Here is a 22,355-nt window from a genome sequence, read left to right on the forward strand (position 1 = left end):
GTCATGCACAGATGTGAGAGCTGAACCATAAAGAAGGCTGAGCACCGAAGAATTGATGCTTTCTAACTGTGGTGCTGGAGAAGACTTGAGAGTCCTTTGGATGGCAAGATCAAACCAGTCCATCCTAAAGAAAATCAACGCTGAAGCTCCAATACTTTGGCCACCTGATGAGAACAGTCAACTCATTGGAAAAAGACCCTGATGCTAGGAAAGACTGAGGGCAGAAGGAGAAGGTGACAGAGGATGAGATGGTTGGATGACATCACCAATTCAATGGACATGAGTTTGAGCAAACTCCAGGAGATGGTGAGGGACAGGGAGGCCTGGCGTGCTGCAGTCCATGGGCTTGCAAAGAGCTGGACACAACTGAGTGACTGAACAAGAGCAACACATCCAGCCATGAAGAGCTGAAGTCACAGGTGAGACCCACGTGTGCCTGGTTCCAAAGTTTTAAACAATCACAGGATGGCTACCATGTAGTACTTACTGTATGCCAGTCACCACCCTAGGTTTCTGATGTGTATCAAATAAGCCACTGCCACCTCTTGCCCAGCCTGCTAAGATGGCTCCTCATGGGTGTCCCTACTTCCTCTCTTGTCCCCCACCCATCTGGTCTCACACATCCCTCTTCTGTTCAACCCCTACTCTGGCTACCATCACGCTCAGAATAAAATTCAAAGTCCTACCACGCCCACAAGGCCTGCTTGATCCAGCCTGGTCCACCTCTCCACCTCATCTCTCCTCTCCCCCAGCGCACTCCTCCCCAGCCACGCTGGCCTAACTGATTCTCAAACACACCAAGCACGCTGCAGCTCAGGGCCTTTGCACCTGTCACCTTCTCCGCCTGGAATGCTCTTCCCCTTTCCTTTCACGGCCGACTTCTGCTTCTCAACCAGACCTCGGCCAAAAATGTCACCTTCTGAGAGTGTAAACCCTGATCTTCCAGCCAAAAAAATTTTTTTTTCCTACAGGTATGCTGTTGGTCTGCTCCAAGGGCAGGAACCAAGTTGGCCTTGCTTACTGGTGTCTCTGCAGAGCTTAAGGCTCCAAATACCATTAACAGTTGTTGAGTGAGTGAAGGAATGCTAGGAGACAAATAGTAATATAGGAAACTAAATGAAAAAGAAAAAAATAGAAAGGAAAAGAAAATTTCCCTGGGTTTGTCGGGGTCACACAGGGCAAGTCTTGGCCTGTGTATTCTCCACAGAAAAGGATCCCACAAGGACCCCAGGAACACATATTCAACACCAGCCACATCTCAGGAGCCCAAGGTTAAAAACCGGGCCGTGTCCCCCACAGCGGACTCCCGGGTGGGAGGGGTACCTAGTCTCCAAGGGCTGACCCAGGGCTTGAGAGAAACACGGGAGAAGAGGAACTAAGTCAAAGAAATCTCCAAGATCCGTTTCTGACTCCTGAGGTCTTTCCTGACTGAGGAGCCTGCCCTGGCCTTAGCCTCTGCTCTGATCCGGTCACAGGATTTGGTTGGTAAGCACCTGCTGTGAGCTTAGCTATGGAAAACAGGGAATCTCAGATGAGAACAGATGGTACCCGAGTGTCGCTTCCCTCCAACCGTCTCCCAATCCCCAAGACAAGTAGAGGTCCCAGAGGGACCTGGGGAGACTGGTCCCCAGGAAGGCAGGCAACGGCTCAGAGCGCATAAAAATCACAAGGGAGCCGGCTCACAAGGGCAACCCCAGAGATGGGGGTCTCAGGCCCCACGGTGAGAGGCCCCAGGAGGGCCCAAATCCCTGCAGGGTTTGCTATGTTGGGGAACTCAGTGGACCGCGCTGGGCCTCAGTCTCCTCATGGGCAAAAGGGGACTTCTTGCGACTTCGCAGGCTGCACTGAAACAAAATCCCAAGCATGGGGGGCAGGGCCGGCGCCTGGCCCACCGGAAGCGCAGGAAGGGATGCCTGCTGGTGGCGGAGTTGGGAAAGGCCTGTCCCGGGCGAGCCCCCGCCTCCTCCCGCCCACCCTAGGCCGCGGCAATCGGGCGGGATTTGGAGCCGGACGGCGGGCAGGACGTCCGCAGAGGCCGCGGGCGCTGTCCGCCAGCGGCGGGCCGGGGAGCGCGAGGGGCGGCGCGCGCCCTGAGGCCCCCATGCCCCAGGCCCGGGGCTCCGGCCCGCCTCCGCGCGCGCCCGCGACCCGCCCCACCCGCGGCCGCCGCCCGCCGCGCGCGCCCGAGCCCCTGGCCCACGGCAGGGCGCGCCGCCGGCTTCCTACCTTCGCGCGCCAACGCCGCTGCCGCGCAGGCCGAGCGGGCCGGGCCGGAGGGCGGGGGTCAGGGCGGGGCCAGAGGTGGGCGGGGCAGTGGCGGGCCGGGGGCGGGGCCAGAGGCGGGGTCGAGAGGGGCTGGCGCCCGAACCGCCCGCGTCCTCGCGTCGTCTCGCGTCGGGGGCGCGCCCTGGGCCCGGGGTGTGGCGGGTCGCAGGGAGCGTGAGGCGGGCTCTGGCCCGGAAGCCACACTGGACGGAGGGCTTTTCCCACAGGCTTGCATTTACTGCTCCGGACGGTAATAACCCCCAAACAGGGATTATTAGCTCCTTATGCCAAAACGGGAAATTGAAGACTAAGCCAGTTGCTCAGGGCCTAGAAGCTGCAAGGTGGTAGGGTCGACTGGAACTGAGACCCAGCAGCTGTCTGGGGTTCTGTGTCCCCTGCTGTTTGGTCACTAACTCGTGTCTGACCCTTTGCGATCCCATGACTGTAGCCCACCAGCCTCCTCTGTCCTTGGGATTCTCCAGGCAAGAATACAGGAGTAAGTTGCCATGCCCTTGTCCAGGGGCTCTTCCCGACCCTGGGGTTGAAATCCCCTCTCCTGCATTGGCGGCAGGGTTCTTTACCTCTGTGCCACCTGGGAAGCCCTTGTGCCCCCTGGCCCTGCCTTCAAGGCCTTAAACTCCTAAAGTCTGGCCTTGACCCATCGCCCAACCAGACTGAGGAGGCATCAGTTACTTGACCTGTGGGGAGAATGCCTTTGTTTTCTTGATTGTCCTGCAGTCTCCAGTGAGGCACTCTGGCTTCCGCTTGTTCGTGGATAAAATGGCAGAAGCCCACGTACTGCCCCTCCCATCTCAGAAGCTCGGGTGCCTTCTCCACATGGAATGGGGAGGAAACCATAGAGGAAAGCATGCTTTTGAAACTAAACAGCGATGTGTCCTGTCTGTTCTAACAGTAGCTCAGATGTCCATCCTCAGTGGGCCTCAACTTCCCTGCATTCCTGAAGGCACTGGGTCCATTTCAAAAGGGGGAGGCAGGCAGGTCCGAATCTCTAGGGTGGAGGAAGGAATGTTTTGTTTGAAGAAGCATGTTTGATTTTGTGATTTTACATTTGGAAAAAAGTAAATTCCCACAAAGAAAAGCAGCAGGCCTACAGCTGATGGTTCCGTTTCCCCACCGGTAGGAGGGGATGGATGGTGGTGGTGCTCAGTCGTGTCCAACTCTTTGCGACCCCGTGGACTGTAGTCCCCAGGCTCCTCTGTCCGTGGGATTGCCTAGGCAAGAACACTGGAGTGGGTAGCCATTTCCTCCTGTAGGGGATTTTCCTGACCCAGGGATCAAACCCTCATCTTCTGCTCGGCAGGTGGGTTCTTTACCACTGTGCTACCTGGGAAGCTCCCCAAATGGTAGTTTTATCTTTGTCAAAGCCTGGGTTTTACACCTGAGAAACTACATTAGGGGTTGCCAATGTGTCCTTAGGGCTCTGATACCTGGGGATGATGGAGGCAAGGCTGCGACCTGGGCCAGGCCTGAGAGCTGTGGTCTAAGATTTGGGTCAATCCCTGGGGTCTGGGATGAGGAGGGCTGTGAGGTTTGCAGGAGAAGGGCACAGATTCCCTGTGGTGTCCCTGGCCCCGCCTAAGGAGGGCTGACCGACCTCTGCCAGTAAGCAGATGGGCCCCCAGCTTCCCCAGCATGGCTCAGGTCTGTGTCAACCCGTCCATAATCTCCAGATTTGGTGAATCCCTACCCAGGCCCGGCTCCTTCATGGATCACAGCCTTGTCGTGACAAACCTAGACAGCATATTAAAAAGCAGAGATATACTTTGCTGACAAAGGTCCATATAGTCTACAGACTATGGTTTTTCCAGTAGTCGTGTACAGATGTGAGAGCTGGACCATAAAGAAGGCTGGGTATTGAAGGGTTGATGCTTTTTTTTTTTTAATTTTATTTTTTAAACTTTACATAATTGTATTAGTTTTGCCAAATATCAAAATGAATCCACCACAGGTATACATGTATTCCCCATCCTGAACCCTCCTCCCTCCTCCCTCCCCATACCATCCCTCTGGGTGGTCCCAGTGCACTAGCCCCAAGCATCCAGTACCGTGCATCGAACCTGGACTGGCAGCTCGTTTCTTACATGATATTTTACATGTTTCAATGTCATTCTCCCAAATCTTCCCACCCTCTCCCTCTCCCACAGAGTCCATAAGACTGTTCTATACATCAGTGTCTCTTTTGCTGTCTCGTACACCGGGTTATTGTTACCATCTTTCTAAATTCCATATATATGCGTTAGTATATTGTATTGATGTTTTTCCTTCTGGCTTACTTCACTCTGTATAATAGGCTCCAGTTTCATCCACCTCATTAGAACTGATTCAAATGTATTCTTTTTAATGGCTGAGTAATACCCCATTGTGTATATGTACCACAGCTTTCTTATCCATTCATCTGCTGATGGACATCTAGGTTGCTTCCATGTCCTGGCTATTATGGGTTGATGCTTTTGAACTGTGGTGTTGGAGAAGACTCTTGAGAGTCCCTTGGACTGCAAGGAGAACAAACCAGTCAATCCCAAAGGAAATCAACCCTAAATATTCATTGGAAGGTCTGATGCTGAAGCTGAAGCTCCAGTGCTTTGGCCACCTGGTGTGAATAGCCGACTCACTGGAAAAGACTCTGATGCTGGGAAGGATTGAAGGCAAAAGGAGAAGGGTGTGGCAGAGATTGAGATGGTTGGATGGCATCACTGACTCAATGGACAGGAATTTGAGCAAGCTCTGGGAGACAGGGGAGCCTGACGTGCTGCAGTCCATGGGGTCGCAAAGAGCTGGACATGACTGAGCGACTGAACCCAGGTGCTGACAGGCTCATGGCCTTCCCAGCCCACTTCTGGTCCTGCCTGTCCCCACAGAGCCCTCACTTCCAGAATGTTGCTCACAGCGTTGAGGTCTGCGCTCAGACCCTGCTCTGAGCTCCAGGGTCTGCGCTCCCCCCTTCTTGCCCGTCTCCCCAGTGGACCTGTCCAGGCCCACCTGTACCAGGTCTTCCTTGGGGGTCCCAGTGCACACACGTCGTGGTCAGCCCATGCTGGCGGCCTTCCACACTGCCAGCGGTTAACCTCCCATTTTCTCGTTCCATCCTCCGTCCCCTTTGAACTCTTCTGTGAAGGGGAATTGTAGGCTACAGCTTCTAGGGTTATTTCAGCTTTACAGGTAAGGAGACCGAGAGGTCGCAAAGGTGCAGTGGCTTGGCCGAGGGCACACAGTGCGAAGTCCAGTGGGTCTCACCCCGTGTTCTTTCCTCTCCACCATGGCACTGCCTCCGGATATTTTGGGAGGGACAGCACACAGCTCCTCTGCTGAACCTTCTTAGCCCGGGGCTCCCAGGAGCCCACCGCAGGGAAGCACACACTGGCATCAGCCCTCCCCCGGAGGCTTTGAGCCCGCTGCCGTGCTGACCCGGGGCTCTGTTCAGCCCAGCCTGGCCTGTGGGCATTTGAACCCGCAGCGCTGCTGACACTGGTCGCTGCCCCATAAACAGGTGGCACCCAGCCCCGCGGCCCGGGCCCGGCCACCAGAAGGGAGTCATGCCGGCTCCACTGTGGCGGGGTCCAAGTCTGTGGCTCCAGTCACGGAAACACGTGACTGGGACTTAGCACCCACACGCTGCTAGGGCCAAGTGCTTGCCAAACCCAGGTGCGAGGCTGGGTTGGACTCTGCACCCCATCGGCAGACCACATTAAGCAGGAGGCTTAGAGGACATGTGTTCCGGTCAACTGGACTTGCTGGATACCGTAAGGTTAACTGACAGGGTCTTATAACGCCTGACTTTTTTTAAGATCTTTTTTAAACCTTATTTATGGCTGTGCTGCTCTCTGCTTCTGTGCCCGCTCTCTCCGGTTGCTAAGGGTGGTAGCCAGTCTTTGTTCCGATCCGCAGGCCTCTCACCGCAGTGGCTTCTCTTGCTGTGGAGCCGGGCCTTGTTGCCCCGCAGCATGTGGACCCCTCCTGGACCAGGGATCCAACCTGTGCCCCCTGCAGTGGGGACAGGGAGTCTTAACCACTGGACTGCCGGGGAAGTTCCTGAGACAAATTTTACCTTAAGGGCACAGACCAGTGCCTTGCAGACATAAGCAACAGCTGTTGTCACAGAAAGGGAAAGTGAGACCCCAAGGAGCCGGATAAGTGGCCTCCCAAGGCCATACTGCCATTCAGTGTGTCCAGGCCCTTCTTTCCCTCTGACTCCCATTCGATGCCCTTTCACCTTTTGTATTAGTTACTTATTGCTGCCTAATGATATCACTGCAAACTTGGCAGCTTCAGACACGTTTACTAACTCAGTTTCAGGGTTCTGGGGTCTGGGCACAGCTTGGCTGGGTCCTCTGCAAGGCTGCCAAGTGCTGGCAGACGGGGCTTATCTGAGGATCAACCGGGGAAGGGTCTGCTCCCCAGCTCAGGTGGCTCTGGCAGCGTCCGGGTCCTTGCAGACCGCTGACCTGAGTGCTTCAGCTTCTTGTTGGCTGTCAGCGAGGCTGATCTTCCCACCTCGACACTATGGCCCCGGGACCAGGGCAACTCACACAACGTGGCAGTTGGCTTTTTAAAGCCGGTGAGACATGTTGCAATGTTATGTAATCATGAACACATCCTGTAGTCTCAAAGCCCTCAAACCCAATACCTACCTCCTATCCCCACCCCAGTTCGGAAGCTCCAGTCAAGGATGTGAGGAGATGCATGGTTCGGTACTGGGGGCTGACCTGGGGACCCCAGTCCCATAGCTGGGATTCTAGCTTGTGACGCACCAGACTGTCCCCTGCCCTACAGATCCCTCAAGGTGCTTTCCAGGTTAGATTTTTTTGACTGCAGTTTCTTCAGCAGCACTGTTGTGAATAACAGTTCTGGATGCATTACCTGATTCTACATCAAGGTGATTAAGGTCAGACTACAGGATGGGCACCTGCTAGTGCTTCAGATGCCTCGTCCAAGTGACATTTGGCTTAAGGAGACTGCGGGCACACGTTTTTACCAGGAAGACAGTCTAGATCAAAGCCCAGGTCTGTCTCCAAGAACCAAGGGCTCCCCTTCAGCGGCACAGGGCTCCTGTCAAGGGCCTCCTCTAACGCTAAGCTTCCTCTTTCCTAGCGTCTAAGGCATTTAGAGAAGACGGAGAATGACAGCAGACAGACAAAGAAGTTCACTACTCCTGAGAATCCCTTGATGTAATTTCCTTTTCCTTACTTAAAGGGCAAGAGGATCTTCAACTCCAACGCCCTTCGTCCTTGGCTGCTGTCCCGTTGCTCAGCTCTGTCCGCCTCTCTGTGACCCCTCGGACGGCAGCCTGCCTGGCTTCCCTGTCCGCCACTGCCTCCTGGAGTTCGCTGACTCACGTTCACCATCCATCTCCTGCTCCTGTCACCCCTTACTCGGCTTACCGGTCAGGGGGGCTGTTTCTATAACTACAGTGAAAGCACACCTTTGTTACAGAAGCCACAGGTGTGGTAAATGCCGTGGCCTTTACCTTGTTTTTCGACACCCTTACTGTTTAGGGAGCTGCTTCCACAGGGACGTCTTGGCAGGAGGCAGGCTCGCCCAGCACATTAGAGGGCAAGAAGCCCAGAATGTTCCAGAAGGGCAGAAAGGCTGTTCTCTGTAACCAGAGAAATTACTGGTTGCCTTAGGGCAACAGGGCCAAATCCCCCCATTCTGGCCAACCTGTCGCTGTGGCCCGAGTCTTAAGTCTGGACGTGGGTTCAGTGGTAAAAGGCAGTGTGTGTCCTGCGGAGGCATCCTGGAGGAGTTAGCAGCCATGGCGCCAAAAACATTTCCATCTCTGACATACAGTGACAGAGTAGAAATATTTATTTTTTATCTTAGAAATCTGGTCCCACCAAAAGGCCAAGACTTTTTTTCAGTTCATCATCTAGACCTTTCAAAAAGGAACGCTTTCAGTTAAAGAGGTATTGGATGTCAATGGAAGCGATTTTAGAGGTGTGCTCAGATAAAAGTATTTCCTATAAACCAGGAACACAGGCAAGCCTAGACTTCCAGTTGCTTCAGAACTCCTTCTGTGTGTCACGTACAGTCCCCGAAGGAGAGGAGAAAGGAAGGAGCTGTCTGCAGACAAGGCACTTCAGGAAACAGCCGGGAGAGAGCCCAAGTCCGCCAGGAACCACGCAGTGAGCCTGGGAGCCCAGACGGCGGCCCGCGACAACAGGGCCAAACCCCTCACCTCCATGAGAGCAGCGGCCACTCTCTGGCCCGGACGCAGGCCTACCTGCCGCCAGCGCCTGCCTCGGCCCTGCCCTGCCCGCCGGGCCTTGCACACACGGAAACCAGGCCACGAGGTTGAGATGAACACTGCTCCTGAAGCTCAGAGAAACTCCTGCGGCTGACGGTGAGGAATGCTTTCAGAGGCTCCTACGGGGGCAGGCTGCCAGAGCATGCTTTTACAAAGACCATGAGTTAGTGCAGATCAGCACATTAGCAAAGCAAACATTAAGAGAATTTTAAAAAGCTGGTTAATACTCTTGGTTTCCCTCCTGATCATCTGTTCAGGCTGCAGCCTAAAGACCTGCTGGAAATCAGGAAGGACTCCCTCCTCCTGACTGGAGTGGCTCAGCCGACGCGTGCACAAAGGCCCCCTCCAGACAGCGATCATGTGACACCTATGGCCTCCCCCAGACGGGCTGGTCTGAACCCAGGTAGTACACTCCAGCCCTTCTTTTGCTTTCGGGGCTTGTGTTTAATAAGAGTCATCACGATGGAAGAGTCTCAGAGTCTCTTTCATGTCAAGAGGACAGACGGGGGTAGGGATCCAGAAACTCTTCTTCCATGTTCTGGTTGCAAATTTGAATCCCAGGCAACAGTGTGACACGGGGCCAATGTACCGCCCAACACGCCCAGTCTGTTGAGAGAGCCAGGTAAGGAGGAGGAGAGGAGAGACTCATGTTCCCAACAGAGGCTGGCCAGGGAGCACCGCATGCTCCTTCCTTCAGCCCCGACGAGGCGGCTCCTCTCCAGAAGTCCTATGAGGAAGAGAGTCACGTCCAGGTCAGAACTGAACCCAGCCTGCGCCTGGCTGAGTCTGGCTGGAGGTCGACCTGGAAAGATAGGGAGAGGGGCAGATTTCAAATGTTTGGAAATACAGAGCACAAAAGATGTAACTTCTCTCTAGGCAGAAAGAACTCTAAGAAGCCAGTTTCTGAATGTTCTAGAGCCAGGGTCAGCAAACTACAACCCAGGACTAGACCAAATCTAGTTTTCTGCCTGTCTATGTAAATAAAGTTTCACTGGTACACAGGCACACTCCCTCACTCACATACTGTGGCTGTTCTGGGCTACAGGAGTGCTGATGAGGAGCTGGGATAGAGACCAACTAGCCTGCACAGTTTAAACTTTGGCTTCCTGGTCCTTGAGAGCAAGTGTGTGCTGACTCCCAGCCTACAGCCTGTCCACATAACGATGCTGTGCATTTAGCATCTTTTCACCCTGATCCCTAGGAAAGGCTTGAAATTTTAAGGAAGCAGAAAAGGCAGAGGTCCCATGAGGATGGGCCAACGCCAGAACCCTGGTGAACGCTTGGCCCAGTGTCCTGGGGTAGCTAGTTGGGAGGAGATTAGAGGTACTGTGACAAGCCAGAGTACCTGGTGAGGTGGTTTAAAGACCAGAAGGAGCTGCAGAGGGCGGCTCCAGGCCATTCAGCAGCGGAAGGCAGCAAAAAGCCTTCCCAGAGAGAAACGTGCCACCCAGAGTGGGCACTCTGGGGCTCCGTCCCCTCAGTGGCCTGAAAGTGTCTACATCAGTGCTCTTGCTCCCGACGTCAGAAGGAAGGCGCTGGGGCGATCCCAGGTTTGTAAAGTAACAGCCCTGGCCCCAGTCCCAGCACAGAGAACCTGACCCTCCTCACCCTGTGGATTTGGTGAAGTCTCCCCAGATGTCGGCAGTGGCAGTGGTGGCAGGCTTGGGCTGTGGCCAGGACACAGTGGCACCTCCTACAGATGTCCCCAAGTCCGATGGGAAGAAGAGGAGAGAAAGAGATAGAGGCGTCAGAGACCTCCCCTTCTGGTTGCCTCAGTAACCAGGAAATCAGACTGTGATTCCAAGGTGCTGAGAAAGACGTGCAGAGACGTGCCTTTTGGCAACAAACACCTCCAGCCATTCACATTTCTGCTGCTTCTGACGAGCCCGAGGGGCCCCTGGAGATGTGCAGAGGCCACATGCCCAGTGAGAGGAGGGGACCAGCAGGGGCCCCTGGAGACAGCGCAGAGGCCACACGCCAGGCGGAGGGGAGGGGACCAGCGAGGGCGGGTCCCACGCCATCACTCTACCTGGAGCACACCTCGCCCCAACCATTTATGCTGGAAATCTGTAAAATGTACTACCTCCTGACCTCTTGGACGAAGAATGCTCACCAAAACTGCAACACTGTCTTTATATAAAGTCCTCGGGCCAGTGTCTGGCTCAACTAGCTGAGAAAGTTATGTCCCAGACATGTGCCAAGTCCTAGGAGCCAAACTTATGGGGCTGGGGAGTCTTCCAGAAGTCCCAAGTGGGCATCTGTGTGGGCGTTGTCACCAGGTGGAGGGCACAACGTGGCGGCAGGCCTGCTTTTCCGGCCCCTCCCCCAGTGGTGCCAGCACCCCTTCCTAAGGCCCTGTGCCAGCCACCTGCCTTCCCACCAGCTACGTCTAATGTCTAATGGGCCGGAAAACCACATACAAGCAGGGCCCTCCACAGTTCAGTAGTTCGCCCAGTTGGACACTCAGTGAACTGTAAAACGTGGGCTGCCCCGGTGGCTCAGATGGTAAAGAATCTGAGGTCAAGAATCTGCAGGTAAAATCCGCCTGCAATGTGGGAGACCTGGGTTCTACCCTGGCTGGGGAAGATCCCCTGAAGGAGGGCATGGCAACCCACTCTAGTATTCTTGCCTGGAGAATCCCATGGACAGAGGAGCCTGGCAGGCTACAGTCCATGGGGTCGCAGAGTCGGACACGACTGAGCGAATAAGCACGTAAGTATTTAATAGACATTATCTCCTTTGAACCTCACCACAGCCCCTGGGGGAAGACAGGCCAGCCTGTTTGACTTTATGCAGGTTACCTCAGCCTCAATCTCCGTATCTCTAAAATGGAGACAGCAGTGATGAATACTTTTCGTAAGACTGACCGGTCTGAGGATCAAATATGTTAATACAAGTGGAGGGCATCCAACAGGCCCAGTCAACTGTGATGATGGTGTAACGATGCAGTGCCACGCACACGAGAGCGAACGTTCAGGGAGCGCTTACACTGTCCAGGTGCCGTTCTGCGCGCACTGTGTGGGTTGGCGCATTGGATCCTCACAACAAACCTGTGCTGTAGGCATCATTACTACTCCTTTCCTACAGATAAAAAAACTGAGGCACGAAGTAGCAGGCAATCTTCTGAATATCACACAACGGTTAGCTAGACTGTGAACTCACTCAGTCTGGCCTGGGAGCATATAGCAAGTGCTCTTGAATGCTGACTAGTCACGACCCGCGGCTGCCTGTCCGGCGCGTGACGTCATGAGGCCTTGGGAGCGGAGGCCTGGGGCTGCACCTGCAGTGCCCTCAAACGCTATCTGGCGTGACACAGGGACTCCACGTTGGCACTGGACATGCATCGGCCACAGACAGAACGCCCGAGACTGTGGCCCTCAGGCCTCAGTGAGCCCCCAACGGTGTGAAGTGTGCAGGTTCCCACCCCTGTCCCCAGAATGCCAAGCCCAGGGGTCCTGTGACCTCACTGAGAGTGACTCCAGGGGCTGGGCAGGCACACTCCCCAACTACTGCTCCTGCCATTCTCTTGGGGTGAGGGATTCCCCACAGGGCTGAGGTTTGAAGCCTGACCTCCAGGTAGGCCCGACTCTTAAAAGGGAAAGAAAGCAGGCTTCTTGTCGGGATCCTCCCCCAGCCCAATATGCTGGTCAGAGAAAGGGGTCTGGCGACAGTCAGCCAGCCCAAGGAAGGCGAAGAGCATCACACTGGCCTGGCAGGCAGGGTGGGGACACTGAGGGGCCGGGCTGGCCTCCCAGCACCTCCGCGGCTGGCACGAGGCACTCACGTCCAGAACCCCGGGTCTCCAGGGGCGCTGCTCACAGCCTGGAGCGAGCGCCAGCGCAGCCGCTGGGGGAGCTGCCTCACGGCGTCCAGTGCCCAACAGCCTCGCTGAGGAGCCTGCTACAAACTCAATCTCCAGGTATACTTCCCACCACCCACCGTGGAACACTCGTGCAGCCTCCATCTCCCTAACACACCAATGCTTAAAAGTCTAAGTCCTGTTCATGCTCTTCTGTCTGCAACGCCAGCACCCCTGCCCAGATCTTTGTCCTTCAAGGCCTGATTCAATGCCACCTCTTCCATGACGACAGCTCCCCAGATCATGTGGCTGGTAGTGAGTTTGGTCCCTGTGCATTTGGTCTCTGTGCTCAGGACTCTTCTCTTCTGTTATGAACAGACTGAGCATCCTGTGACCAGAGACCATGTCACCATCACTCACTCATTTAATGAGCAGCCTCTGAGAACCAGGAACCCATGCGCTGAAGATTTCACAGCAACAAGTGAGTTGTAGTCCCTGCCCATCAGGGCGGGACAGACACCCTGAAGGAGAAGTGGTGGGAAGAGAGGAAGCCCTTACCCAGTGTGGGCAGGACCAGCTTTGTGGCACCCACCCTCCAGTTCCTCACAACGGGCACTAAGTGTGACCAACGTGGGCGAAGGAGGGAAAGCTGCGGGGCCCGCTGCCAGGGGGAAGAGGAGCCCAAGCTGCGGGGCCATCACCCTCGCACACTGACCTGAGCTGGGAGAAACTGCTGGCTGGACGACAGAGCCCCCCACAGACAGATGCTCCCCGGAGAGAGGGGCCAGGGCAGCGGTCTTTGCCCCTGGGGGTGGGGGGAGCAGGCTCAGTCCTCCCGTGCTGGTGGGCCGGGTGCGGGGCGTCCCGGCTGCGCCGTCCTTCTTCTTCATGCTCTAAAAAGAGGGGAGGAATGAGCATCGGTCAGCTCTGCTGGACCCCACTGCCATCAGAAAACTTCACAAGGTGACCCCGGGGCCCCAAACGTCTGCGTCACCAGGACGCGCAGCAGCCATCCACGCAGCACTTTCACCTTGAAAAGCTGTTTGTAAGAATCTTTAAAGCTGAACATATGACCTGATGCCTCTGCCATTCCACTCCTACATGGACCCAACAGAAATACATACACGTGGGCACCAAAGACACCATCTGCACACTGACAGCAGCGCTCCTGTAACAGCCCCAAACTGGAGACAGCCCCGATGCCCACCATCAGGTAACTGCATTCCTTCTCATAATGCAGCCTGCCACCACCACGAGGATAAACCGACTACACTCAACAATATGGATGCTCTCACACATGCCAGGCTGAGTAAACGAAAGGAGCCATACACAAAGGAGTATGAGGTGTGTGAGTCAATCAATAAAACGTTAAAAACAACATCAGGATAGTGCTCACTCTGTCCTGCGGAAGAGAGCAGGGGAGGGGCTTCCAGAGCGCTGAGAGCCATCCACATCTTCATCTGGGGGCTAGCTTGTGTGAGCAAAATTGTGTTTTCAACATTTATTGCCTCATCTTCGGCTGCACTGGGTCCTCACGGCTGTGCATGGGCTTTCTCTCAGTGCACTGGCGTCTCCTCTTGCGGAGCACGGGCTCTGCAGCACAGGCTCAGCTGCTCCACAGAACCTGGGATCTTCCCGGACCAGTGATAGACCCGTACCCGCTGCCCTGGAGGCAGACTCTGAACCACCAGGCCACCAGAGAAGCCGCATATTTGTTTTTAAAAAAGTCACTGAGTTCTGCATTTACAGTGTGTGTGCTTTTCTGTATGTATATTATACCTCAACGAAACATTTAATAAAAAAACACAGAAACGTCAACACCGAGGTGAACCAAAAGCCAGAGCATCTCAAAGATGAAGATGGCATGGTTCCCACCTTGCCAGGAGAGCAGCAGCTTAATCCAATGCTGAGATCACAGACCAGAGTCAAGTGAACTGAAGTGAAAGTCACTCAGCCGTGTCTGACTCTTTTTGACCCCATGGACTATACTGTCCATGGAATTCTCCAGGCCAGAATACTGGAGTGGGTAGCCTTTTCCCTCTCCAGGGAATCTTCCCAACCCAGGGATCGAATCCACGTCTCCCATATTGCAGATGGATTCTTTACCAGCTGAGCCACCAGGGACGCCAGAGAATACTGGGGTGGGTAGCCTAAGCCCTCCAGGCCCTGGGTACGTGTACAGCTGTGCTGATTATTCTAGCTCGACGACCCTGCGCAAGACCCTCCAGCTCTCTACGCCTCCACTTCCTCTCCTGTAAACGGGGAGAATGTTTAATCCGCGTGAGAAGTGCCCTAAAAACACTACCTGGCACACGGCTGATGCTCTTTAAATGTTAGTTTCTTCCCAATAAGACAGAGACTCACATCCCAACCAGTCCACGGGACATGACCTGGATTTTCTCTTAAGAGACAGTTGACCAACTTCAAGGGTCCCAAATCATCACCAGCAGGAAGCAGAAGAGAGGAGAAAAGAGATAGTAAGTGAAGCGGAAGACTGTTATTTTCAGGTTACAAACTGTCTTCAGAAACAAATCCACGAGGTCCTCAGTTCCCCCAATCATTCAGCTCCACCCCCATACCCAGGCAGAGGCCACGTCCTGCACTCCAGCCCAGCTCAACTGCTCCTGAGATGCAGGGCCCGTCAGGACCACGACAAGGGAGCCAGGACACCACCGCCAGCAGAGCTGCCCGTGACCCCCAGTGCCCACCCGACGCTTCCCTGCCAGCAGAGCGCTGCCCATCTTTTTTTTTTTTCTTAATTTGGCTGTGCCAGGTCTTAGCTGTGGCGCGAGGAATCTCTTAGTTGCAGCATGTGGGATCCAGTTCCCTAACCGGGGACTGGACTGGACCCGTGTCCCCCGCATCGGGAACATGGAGTCTTAACCAAAGGGCCACCAGGGACGTCCCCAAAACACAACCCGAGGTGAGTACATGGGCCCCCCTGCCAAGAGCCAACACAGAAACATCAGCTACGTCAGCAAGCGACTGATGTTCCTCAAGAGGCTTTGCACACGCCTTGCCCTCTGAACCGCCCTCTGACCTCTCTTCCCTTGCTCGTAGGTCACTTCTTCCAGGAAGGCATCTCTGGTTCCCCCTAACTCTAGGCTGCAGGACTCCCCACTCCAGGAGTTCATAGCACTGAAGACATCCTGAGGTCACAGAACCTTCCCGCCACGTAATCACATCTCGATTCCCTCATCTCAGCTCCACTCTGAGCTCTGTGATAGCAGAGCCCTCTTGCTCGCCCCCAGCGCAATACCTGGCGTTGGGCTGCTGCTCAATAAACACGTGCTGAACTTTGAGAAGAGCGGCGGCTCTGGGCTGGGCTTGGTGTGGTGGCCAAGGCCGCCGAGCAGGGGCAGCACTCACCGCAATGTTGAGCTTGATGGTCTGGCCCTCCTTGAAGCTTAGGTCCAATTTGGGACCTTGATCTGGGTTCTGGGCTTGTTTTGCAAATTCACACTGCTGTTTCACCCACCTGGGGAGAAAAGAGGAAGGAAGAGGTGAGGAAGGGGCGGGCTGCCCTGTGTTCACGCCCTCGCTTCAGTCCCACCTGCCATCAGTCCAGGACAAGGCTGTGACTGCAGCCTTGCAGGAGGACCTGAGAGCAGCTTGAGAACTAGGCCTTCGTTCAGGTCCTGGGTTTGACATGTAGGCAGCTGCGCGTTTGCCAGTTTCCTCACCAGCAACACGGGATGCCGACTGCCTACGCCTCAAAGACTATGAAACGCCACAAGGCCATTTAGGTAGAGAGTCCTAACACTGGTCTTCAGGAAATCTGAGAACCTGGGCCTCTCCTCCTCAGTATGTGGCGTGAAGACCAAAACACCGTCCGGGGGCTTAAAAAGTAGATGGTGAGACAGGACAGATGCCCAGCAAGTGGAAAGCACCAAAAAGGTCCCCCACCCTCCAAAGAGCAGTGCTCCAGCAGCCACGTAGAGCAGAGCAGAGCTAGAAGCACTCACGTGAGCAGCTGCACACTCCCCACAGCCAGAGATGGAGGCCTCAGATGGCAGGGGAGAGGTTTTCCTGCCGTTCTAGCTTCAGAAAGGACCAGCAGGGCATGTGCTGAGTGGCCTGGAAATCCCAGCACTGCTTATCACAGCATAGGGGAACGGGTCTGCAAAGGCCAAGGGAGCCGGGAAAGGACCCCGGCCACTCAAGGGACTGACGGGGGCAGAGACATGACACCTCCAAGGCTGGGGCAGCTGACTGGGGGTCAGAGATGGGCCTCAGGAAAAGGAGACCTCAAGGCAGAGATGAGGACTCGAAGAGCGCAGAGGGGACCTATCTTAAAGGAGAAGTGAGTTCCCCTGAGACTGCCAGCAGACAGATCACACACAACCACCTGGGTATCCTAACCTGGGAGATCATTCTGTCCCACGAAAGAGGGAGGAAGCATGAGTGTGTCTCCTGGAACCACTCACTTGAAATGGTCCTGCAAGGCAACATTGAAGTCAAAGGCGTCACCTCGGTCCCCGAAGCCAATTCCAATAAACGCCCGTCGCCCTGAGGGACAACACACAATCAATCCTACTTTCCAAAGGCAGAGGAAACCCTTCTCGGAAGAGGAAGCCCCGAGTCCCGAGCTTACCGTTTCCATCTTCGATGCGGATAACGAAGTACCTGCTGGAATCCGTCACGCTCTCCACAGCTGTGCCGGGAAACTGATCCACTGGGGCCTGAGCAAAGAGCTCCCCTGAAAGCGGAAGTGAGGATGAGCCTTGAGGCCCTCACAGCCTATTTCTATCCCATGACTAGGGCCCTTGCCCTTCGAGGCAGAGCGGCAAACCTGACTCTGGATTCAAGTCAAATGCATTCTGGCTAAAGGGACACAACAGGAATACAACCGATGAGACGTCTAGGTCAGAGGTGGCCTACAGGCCAGACTCAGTTCCTAGTTTAGCACTTTCAACTTAACTGCCAACACTTCAAAATCAAATTACATGTAAAATAATCCAGATTTCTGGCTTCTCTTAAAATCAAAAGCTCTAGCAACGTTGGGCTTCCACTTCCACGTGAGAATGACGGGCTGGAGCTGGTCACCATTCCGTGTCTCGCCCATTCACATCCACTGCCTGTACCCTAAGGGCCCTGGTTTAGGGAGATCACACGTTCTGCATCATTCCAGTACCAAAGGCAGGACTCAAGGGACAGGTGAACCCAGTGAAGCAGGCGGGTTTCTGCACTCTCAGAAGGACCTGAAGCAGGCTGATTTAATCTAATCACAGGCCAAAAGAGTGACTGATTTTAAAAACAGCTCTTCCTTGGAGGAGGAAATGGCAACCCACTCCAGTATTCTTGCCTGGAAAATTCCATGGACAGAAGAGCCTAGCGGGCTACAGTCCATGCGCTGGCATGACGGAGGGGGTTAGAGAGAAATGAATTGGTAGCAATAAACAGGTAGAACTAAAAAAACAACAAAAACAGCTCTTGTAAAATACATCCCCTTATCAACTACGGCTCTCCAGGGTGTAGTGCAACACACATCTTCTTCGAGCATTTACAACTGGTATTGTTTTCGAGTGTGCTAATCTCTGTTGATGAGTCAAGTATTGACCAGTTTCTACTAAATCCTATGGTTCAGAGGTGACTGTGCGATCAAGGCTGAACTGAATCCAAATCGGTGGACCAAGTTTGTAGCTTCTTGTTAACTCCTCTGCCCTCTCTAGTTTGGTACCTGGGGATCTGGGATTCACCCGGATGCTTTCAGCCTAGAGCAGTGGTTCTCCATCACAGGTGATTTGGACCTCCCTTCTGCCAAGGGACATCTGGCAATGTCTGGTGACACTTGTGACTGTCACAACTTGGGGGTGCTACTGGCATCTAGTAGGGAGAAGTCAGAGATGTTGCTAAGTTATCTTAAATATGACTCAGACCACATAACTCAGCTGGCCCCAAATGTCACTACTGCCGAAGCTGAGACACCCTGGCCTAGAGTGATTGGAAAGTGAGGGACAAACACGACCCAGTGGGCGGGACCCCAAGCTAAGGGTGTCCTGGGGTGGCTCCTGCAGGTGAGGCTCAGCTCTGAGCAGTGGCTGGCACACCAGGTGTGTACCTTAAAGGTAGTTCCCAGGGTCCCCAGAGAACAGGTGCTGCCATTCCCTTGTGATGCCACCTGGGACATCCAGCAAATCTCGCAGCCAGAGTTCTCTGGGCAGACCAGGCAGCCGTCCCTTCAAACTCCTCTGCCATCAATGCTCAGTCATGCTTGAAACAAACTGGCGCTTTGGGTCACCTTGCAGTTCACAAAGCATTCGGATATCTATGTGCTCATTTCGTATTCCAACAATCCTGGGAAGCAGGAAATAATGTGCTCCCCACTTTCACCAAAAAGGAGTCCAAGGTATCAAAGGTCATGTGGCTTGTCTAAGGCCCCATAGCTCAGACACAGTGATGCAAATCTGAGAAGAGGCAGCCAGTTTTGCTCACGAATCTTTGCATTTTATTTGCCCCACAAAGGAAAACCTCTATGGTAGAAAACGAAGACATTACAGAATGCTGGGGCATCTGACTGAGAAGCCCTGCATCTGACTCCAACTCCAGGGGGTAGGCTGGGACTGCTCCAGGCCATGTTGCCCTCCACAGCCCACCCAGAGGCGCTGGTGGCGCAGGATTGCCAGAGATTTTGCCAAGGGGGACAACTATCAGCTGAGTCCAACACAGCCCAGCTTGGCTTGTCCTCTCGCCACAGAAAGAGCTGAGAAGGACAATTTCCAGTTCTTTCAGTTAGTGGGTGTGGTCAGTCTGGGAAGTTACCATTTAGTTGATAAGCAGAATTCCTGATTAAGAAACCAAGCTAACAGCAGAAGTCAACGTGTGGCTTATCTTCCAGGCAAGCTCCAGGGCTTCCTACTTGGGACCAACCTGTAGGCCCTTTCTCTCTGGGCTCCCAAATTAGTACTTCCTTGCTATGCTATGCTTAGACACTTCAGTCGTGTCCGACTCTGTGCGACCCCATAGACGGCAGCCCACCAGGCTCCCCGTCCCTGGGATTCTCCAGGCAAGAACACTGGAGTGGGTTGCCATTTCCTTCTCCAATGCATGAAAGTGAAAAGTGAAAGGGAAGTCACTCAGTCGTGTCCGACTCTTAGTGACCCCATGGATTGCAGCCTAACAGGCTCCTCCGTCCATGGGATTTTCCAAGCAAGAGTACTGGAGTAGGGTGCTATTGCCTTAAGGATGCCCAAAAGAACAGGTGCTTGACAGAAAATACTCTTTTAAACTAAAGGTTGGGGAATGGAGTCAGTGTACAAGTATACCCGGGCTCTGATCTCCAGGACAGATCCCCCGATTCCCTGAGTGGCTTGGCCAGGCCTCATCCGCCCCTCCCTTTACAAAGTGGGAGGTGTGGTACCTCAGCCCCACGCAGGCCTCCCTGGCCTTTACCTGAGGTCCTGTCCTCCAGCTTGATGTAGGCCACTTGGCCTTTTGCAGTGATCCGCAGCCGGCCACTCCATGATGGCTGGTCCAGCTGCCACTCCGCAGCCCTAAAGGGACAAAAACCGTTGTGCCGCTGCGAGGGGCTCCTGCTCCCCTTCTCCAATGTTGGGGGTAGGGATAGGGATGGGAAGGGCATGTGGGCTGTGTGCTCTAGACCGGGGTTGGCAGACGTCTTGGGAAAAGGACCACACAATCTCCATCCGGACTCCTCACTCTGCAGCCGCAGAGGGAGAGCAGTCATACTGCGTCACATGTTGGTGCTTCAGGTGTTCTAACTACATATTTTCTACTGAACAGGGCTGTATTTCAGTGAAACTTTATGGACAACCTGATTTTCATATAATTTTCACATTCTGAAAAATTCTTCTTTAAAATGTTCCCCAACCATTTAAAAATGTAGAAACCATTCTTAGCTTATGAGCCAAACAAAAACACATGGGTCATAGCTGGCCAACCCCAGTTCCAGATTATAGAGACCGTCTCTGAAGTAGAATTCTAGGTTTTTTTCAGTAGAGAAAGCAAATACTACAAACTACATGGTTTGCTGAAGACACTGCTAGGCTGTGGCCGTCAGAGCAATCATTTGGGACCACTGAGACCATCTTGGAGGAAAAGAAGAAGGGGAGCAAGCGTTAGCAGACGAGTAAAGGACAGCCAACAGGACATGTGGGAAAAGTGAATGAGTATTCAGGAAATCTATTCTCAAAGGCAGCCTGAGGAGAAATAAACCCAGGAAACCACAGACCTATCTCAACAGCCTCTTTTGGCTCTTTTAAAGCATTAACTTTACATTTTAGTTCCATCTCAGTAAACCCCCCAAAAGCAAAAACCTTGGGTGTTTCCAAGAGGCTTTTCTTAGAAGTCCCTAAGCATATGCCAGGTCTTGGAGAGACGTCATAACTGTGGACGCAGGTTGTTTTGAAGGCCACATTAATGCAGACTTTCAATTCACAAGTCAGCTGACTCAGCTTCAGTTCCTCTTATTGAGACAAGAGGCCTTTAACTCAAGTTAAGCAGAGCTCTGAGGCTGAAGTGCAGAGGCTGGCAGTTCCCTTTTTGCCAACCTAGCCATCCTTAACACTTGGTAACCTCGATCTCTGGGGGACCAGACTCATCCTCCTGAAGGGAGGGAGGCAGATGACCATCCCTGGTTTGGTGGCCCATCCCATTTGACCACAGAAAGCAAATGAGTTTTTGTCTCACTATTGTTGCTTTCATATTATTTTTAAACTATGTCATGGATGTACTAGGTGTTCAATAAAAAAAAAAAAAAACTCAATAAAGTATTTGTTCACTAGAAAATCAGCTACGAGGCCATGTTAACACAATTGAAAAGTAACAAGAGGCCAGAGACGTTGACACTCCACCATTCCTGTGGTGCAGGACAACCCTGTATCTCCAAATAACCTGGACAAACATTGCCTTCAAGACCGCTCACCCCCACCCCCAACCCCGTGTGGCACAAAATAGCCATAGGCTAGGTTATCCATATGAGACATTATCTTATTTTCTTTTAATGTTTTTCGTCGTTGACAACGAAGACAAAATGCAAACTGTACAAAGACATTCGGTGAAAGGAAGTATCCTCCCAACCCCCCCTTTCCTCTGGCAGGGCAGTTTCCTGTGTTCACTTCCACATAATCTACTTTTACAAACATGGCTATTTGTTCGTCTCAGGTGAACATTTCACCAGACAAGTGCGGATGGATGCCTCTCAACAGCCAGAGGCTGTGATCAAGGCCGAGGTTCGTGCCAAGAAAACTGGGCAAGGAAGGGCCCCTGGGCTTTCAACATCAGCTTAAAACTTCCCAGGACGGGTCCTTTGGACCGGTTCTGGGCTCCCTTCCTTCCCTGGGGGATTTCTGCCAGTGACAGGGCTCCTCCCCTCAAGTCTTTCCAAGGATCCCTTCAAGGCCGTCAGCTAGCGCTGAAAAAAAGGTCTGTGACACCACCACTCCCGACCATGTTTAGGGTCTAAATGCTATATATCGCTTTCAACCGTCCCCGCCGCCGGGACCCCATTCGTCGGACTGAGACAAGAGAAAGTCTGGGTACCCTCGCTGCTCCGGCCTCGACCTGAGAGAACCGGCAGCATTACCTGTGCCCGCCCCTCGCCCGTCAACTGGCCGGGCCGTCCTCTCCCACAGTGGGCGTGTGGGGATGGCCGGGGAGGGGTTAGGTCGTGACTAGCCTAGCCTGGCGGCAGGTGGTCACCTGTAACCACGGTTGGTGGCCCGCGGCGGGATGCGGTAGACGTGGACATCTGGCTTCACACAGAGAACCGACTCGTACTCCGCTTCCTCCATCTCGACGCCCCGAGCCCGCCGAACTTCCGGCTCCTTCCCGGCCCGACGGAAGTCGCGACTCTATGACTCACGTCAGGCTAGAGCGGCAGATCGCGGGCGTCAGCCGCTGCTCGCCGCGCGCCCTTTACTGGAGGTCTCGCCTCACGACCTGTGGCGGAAGGAACCAGGAGCCACCCAACAAACTGTGGGAAGTTCTTAAAGAGATGGGAATCCCAGACCACCTGACCTGCCTCCTGAGAAATCTGTATGCAGGTCAAGAAGTAACAGAACTGGA

At 54.0% G+C, this 22,355-nt stretch overlaps 1 protein-coding gene across 2 annotated transcripts; it reads right to left on the reverse strand.

Moving 5' to 3' along the window:
* Positions 1-8,073: 8,073 nt before the first annotated feature.
* Positions 8,074-22,101, reverse strand: NECAP2 (NECAP endocytosis associated 2). Of its 2 annotated transcripts, NM_001015562.1 has the most exon segments (9): positions 8,075-9,332; positions 10,139-10,223; positions 13,045-13,222; positions 15,699-15,807; positions 16,757-16,838; positions 16,924-17,028; positions 19,722-19,822; positions 21,990-22,081; positions 22,084-22,090. In NM_001015562.1, coding segments are annotated over 8 exon segments (801 nt in total). In that variant the 5' UTR covers positions 22,084-22,090; the 3' UTR covers positions 8,075-9,283.
* Positions 22,102-22,355: the final 254 nt, after the last annotated feature.

This window comes from Bos taurus, chromosome 2 (assembly GCF_002263795.3).
Source record: "Bos taurus isolate L1 Dominette 01449 registration number 42190680 breed Hereford chromosome 2, ARS-UCD2.0, whole genome shotgun sequence".
NCBI lineage: Eukaryota > Metazoa > Chordata > Mammalia > Artiodactyla > Bovidae > Bos > Bos taurus.

Coding starts and splice junctions, on each gene's coding strand:
- NECAP2 (XM_005203097.5), bottom strand. CDS start 22,038: ATGTCCACGTCTACCGCATCCCGCCGCGGGCCACCAACCGTGGTTACA. Junction 17,029..21,989: donor GCCACCAACCGTGGTTACAG/GTGACCACCTGC, acceptor TTCCGCTTTCAG/GGGAGCTCTTTGCTCAGGCC. Junction 16,839..16,923: donor CCGCATCGAAGATGGAAACG/GTAAGCTCGGGA, acceptor GTTGTCCCTCAG/GGCGACGGGCGTTTATTGGA.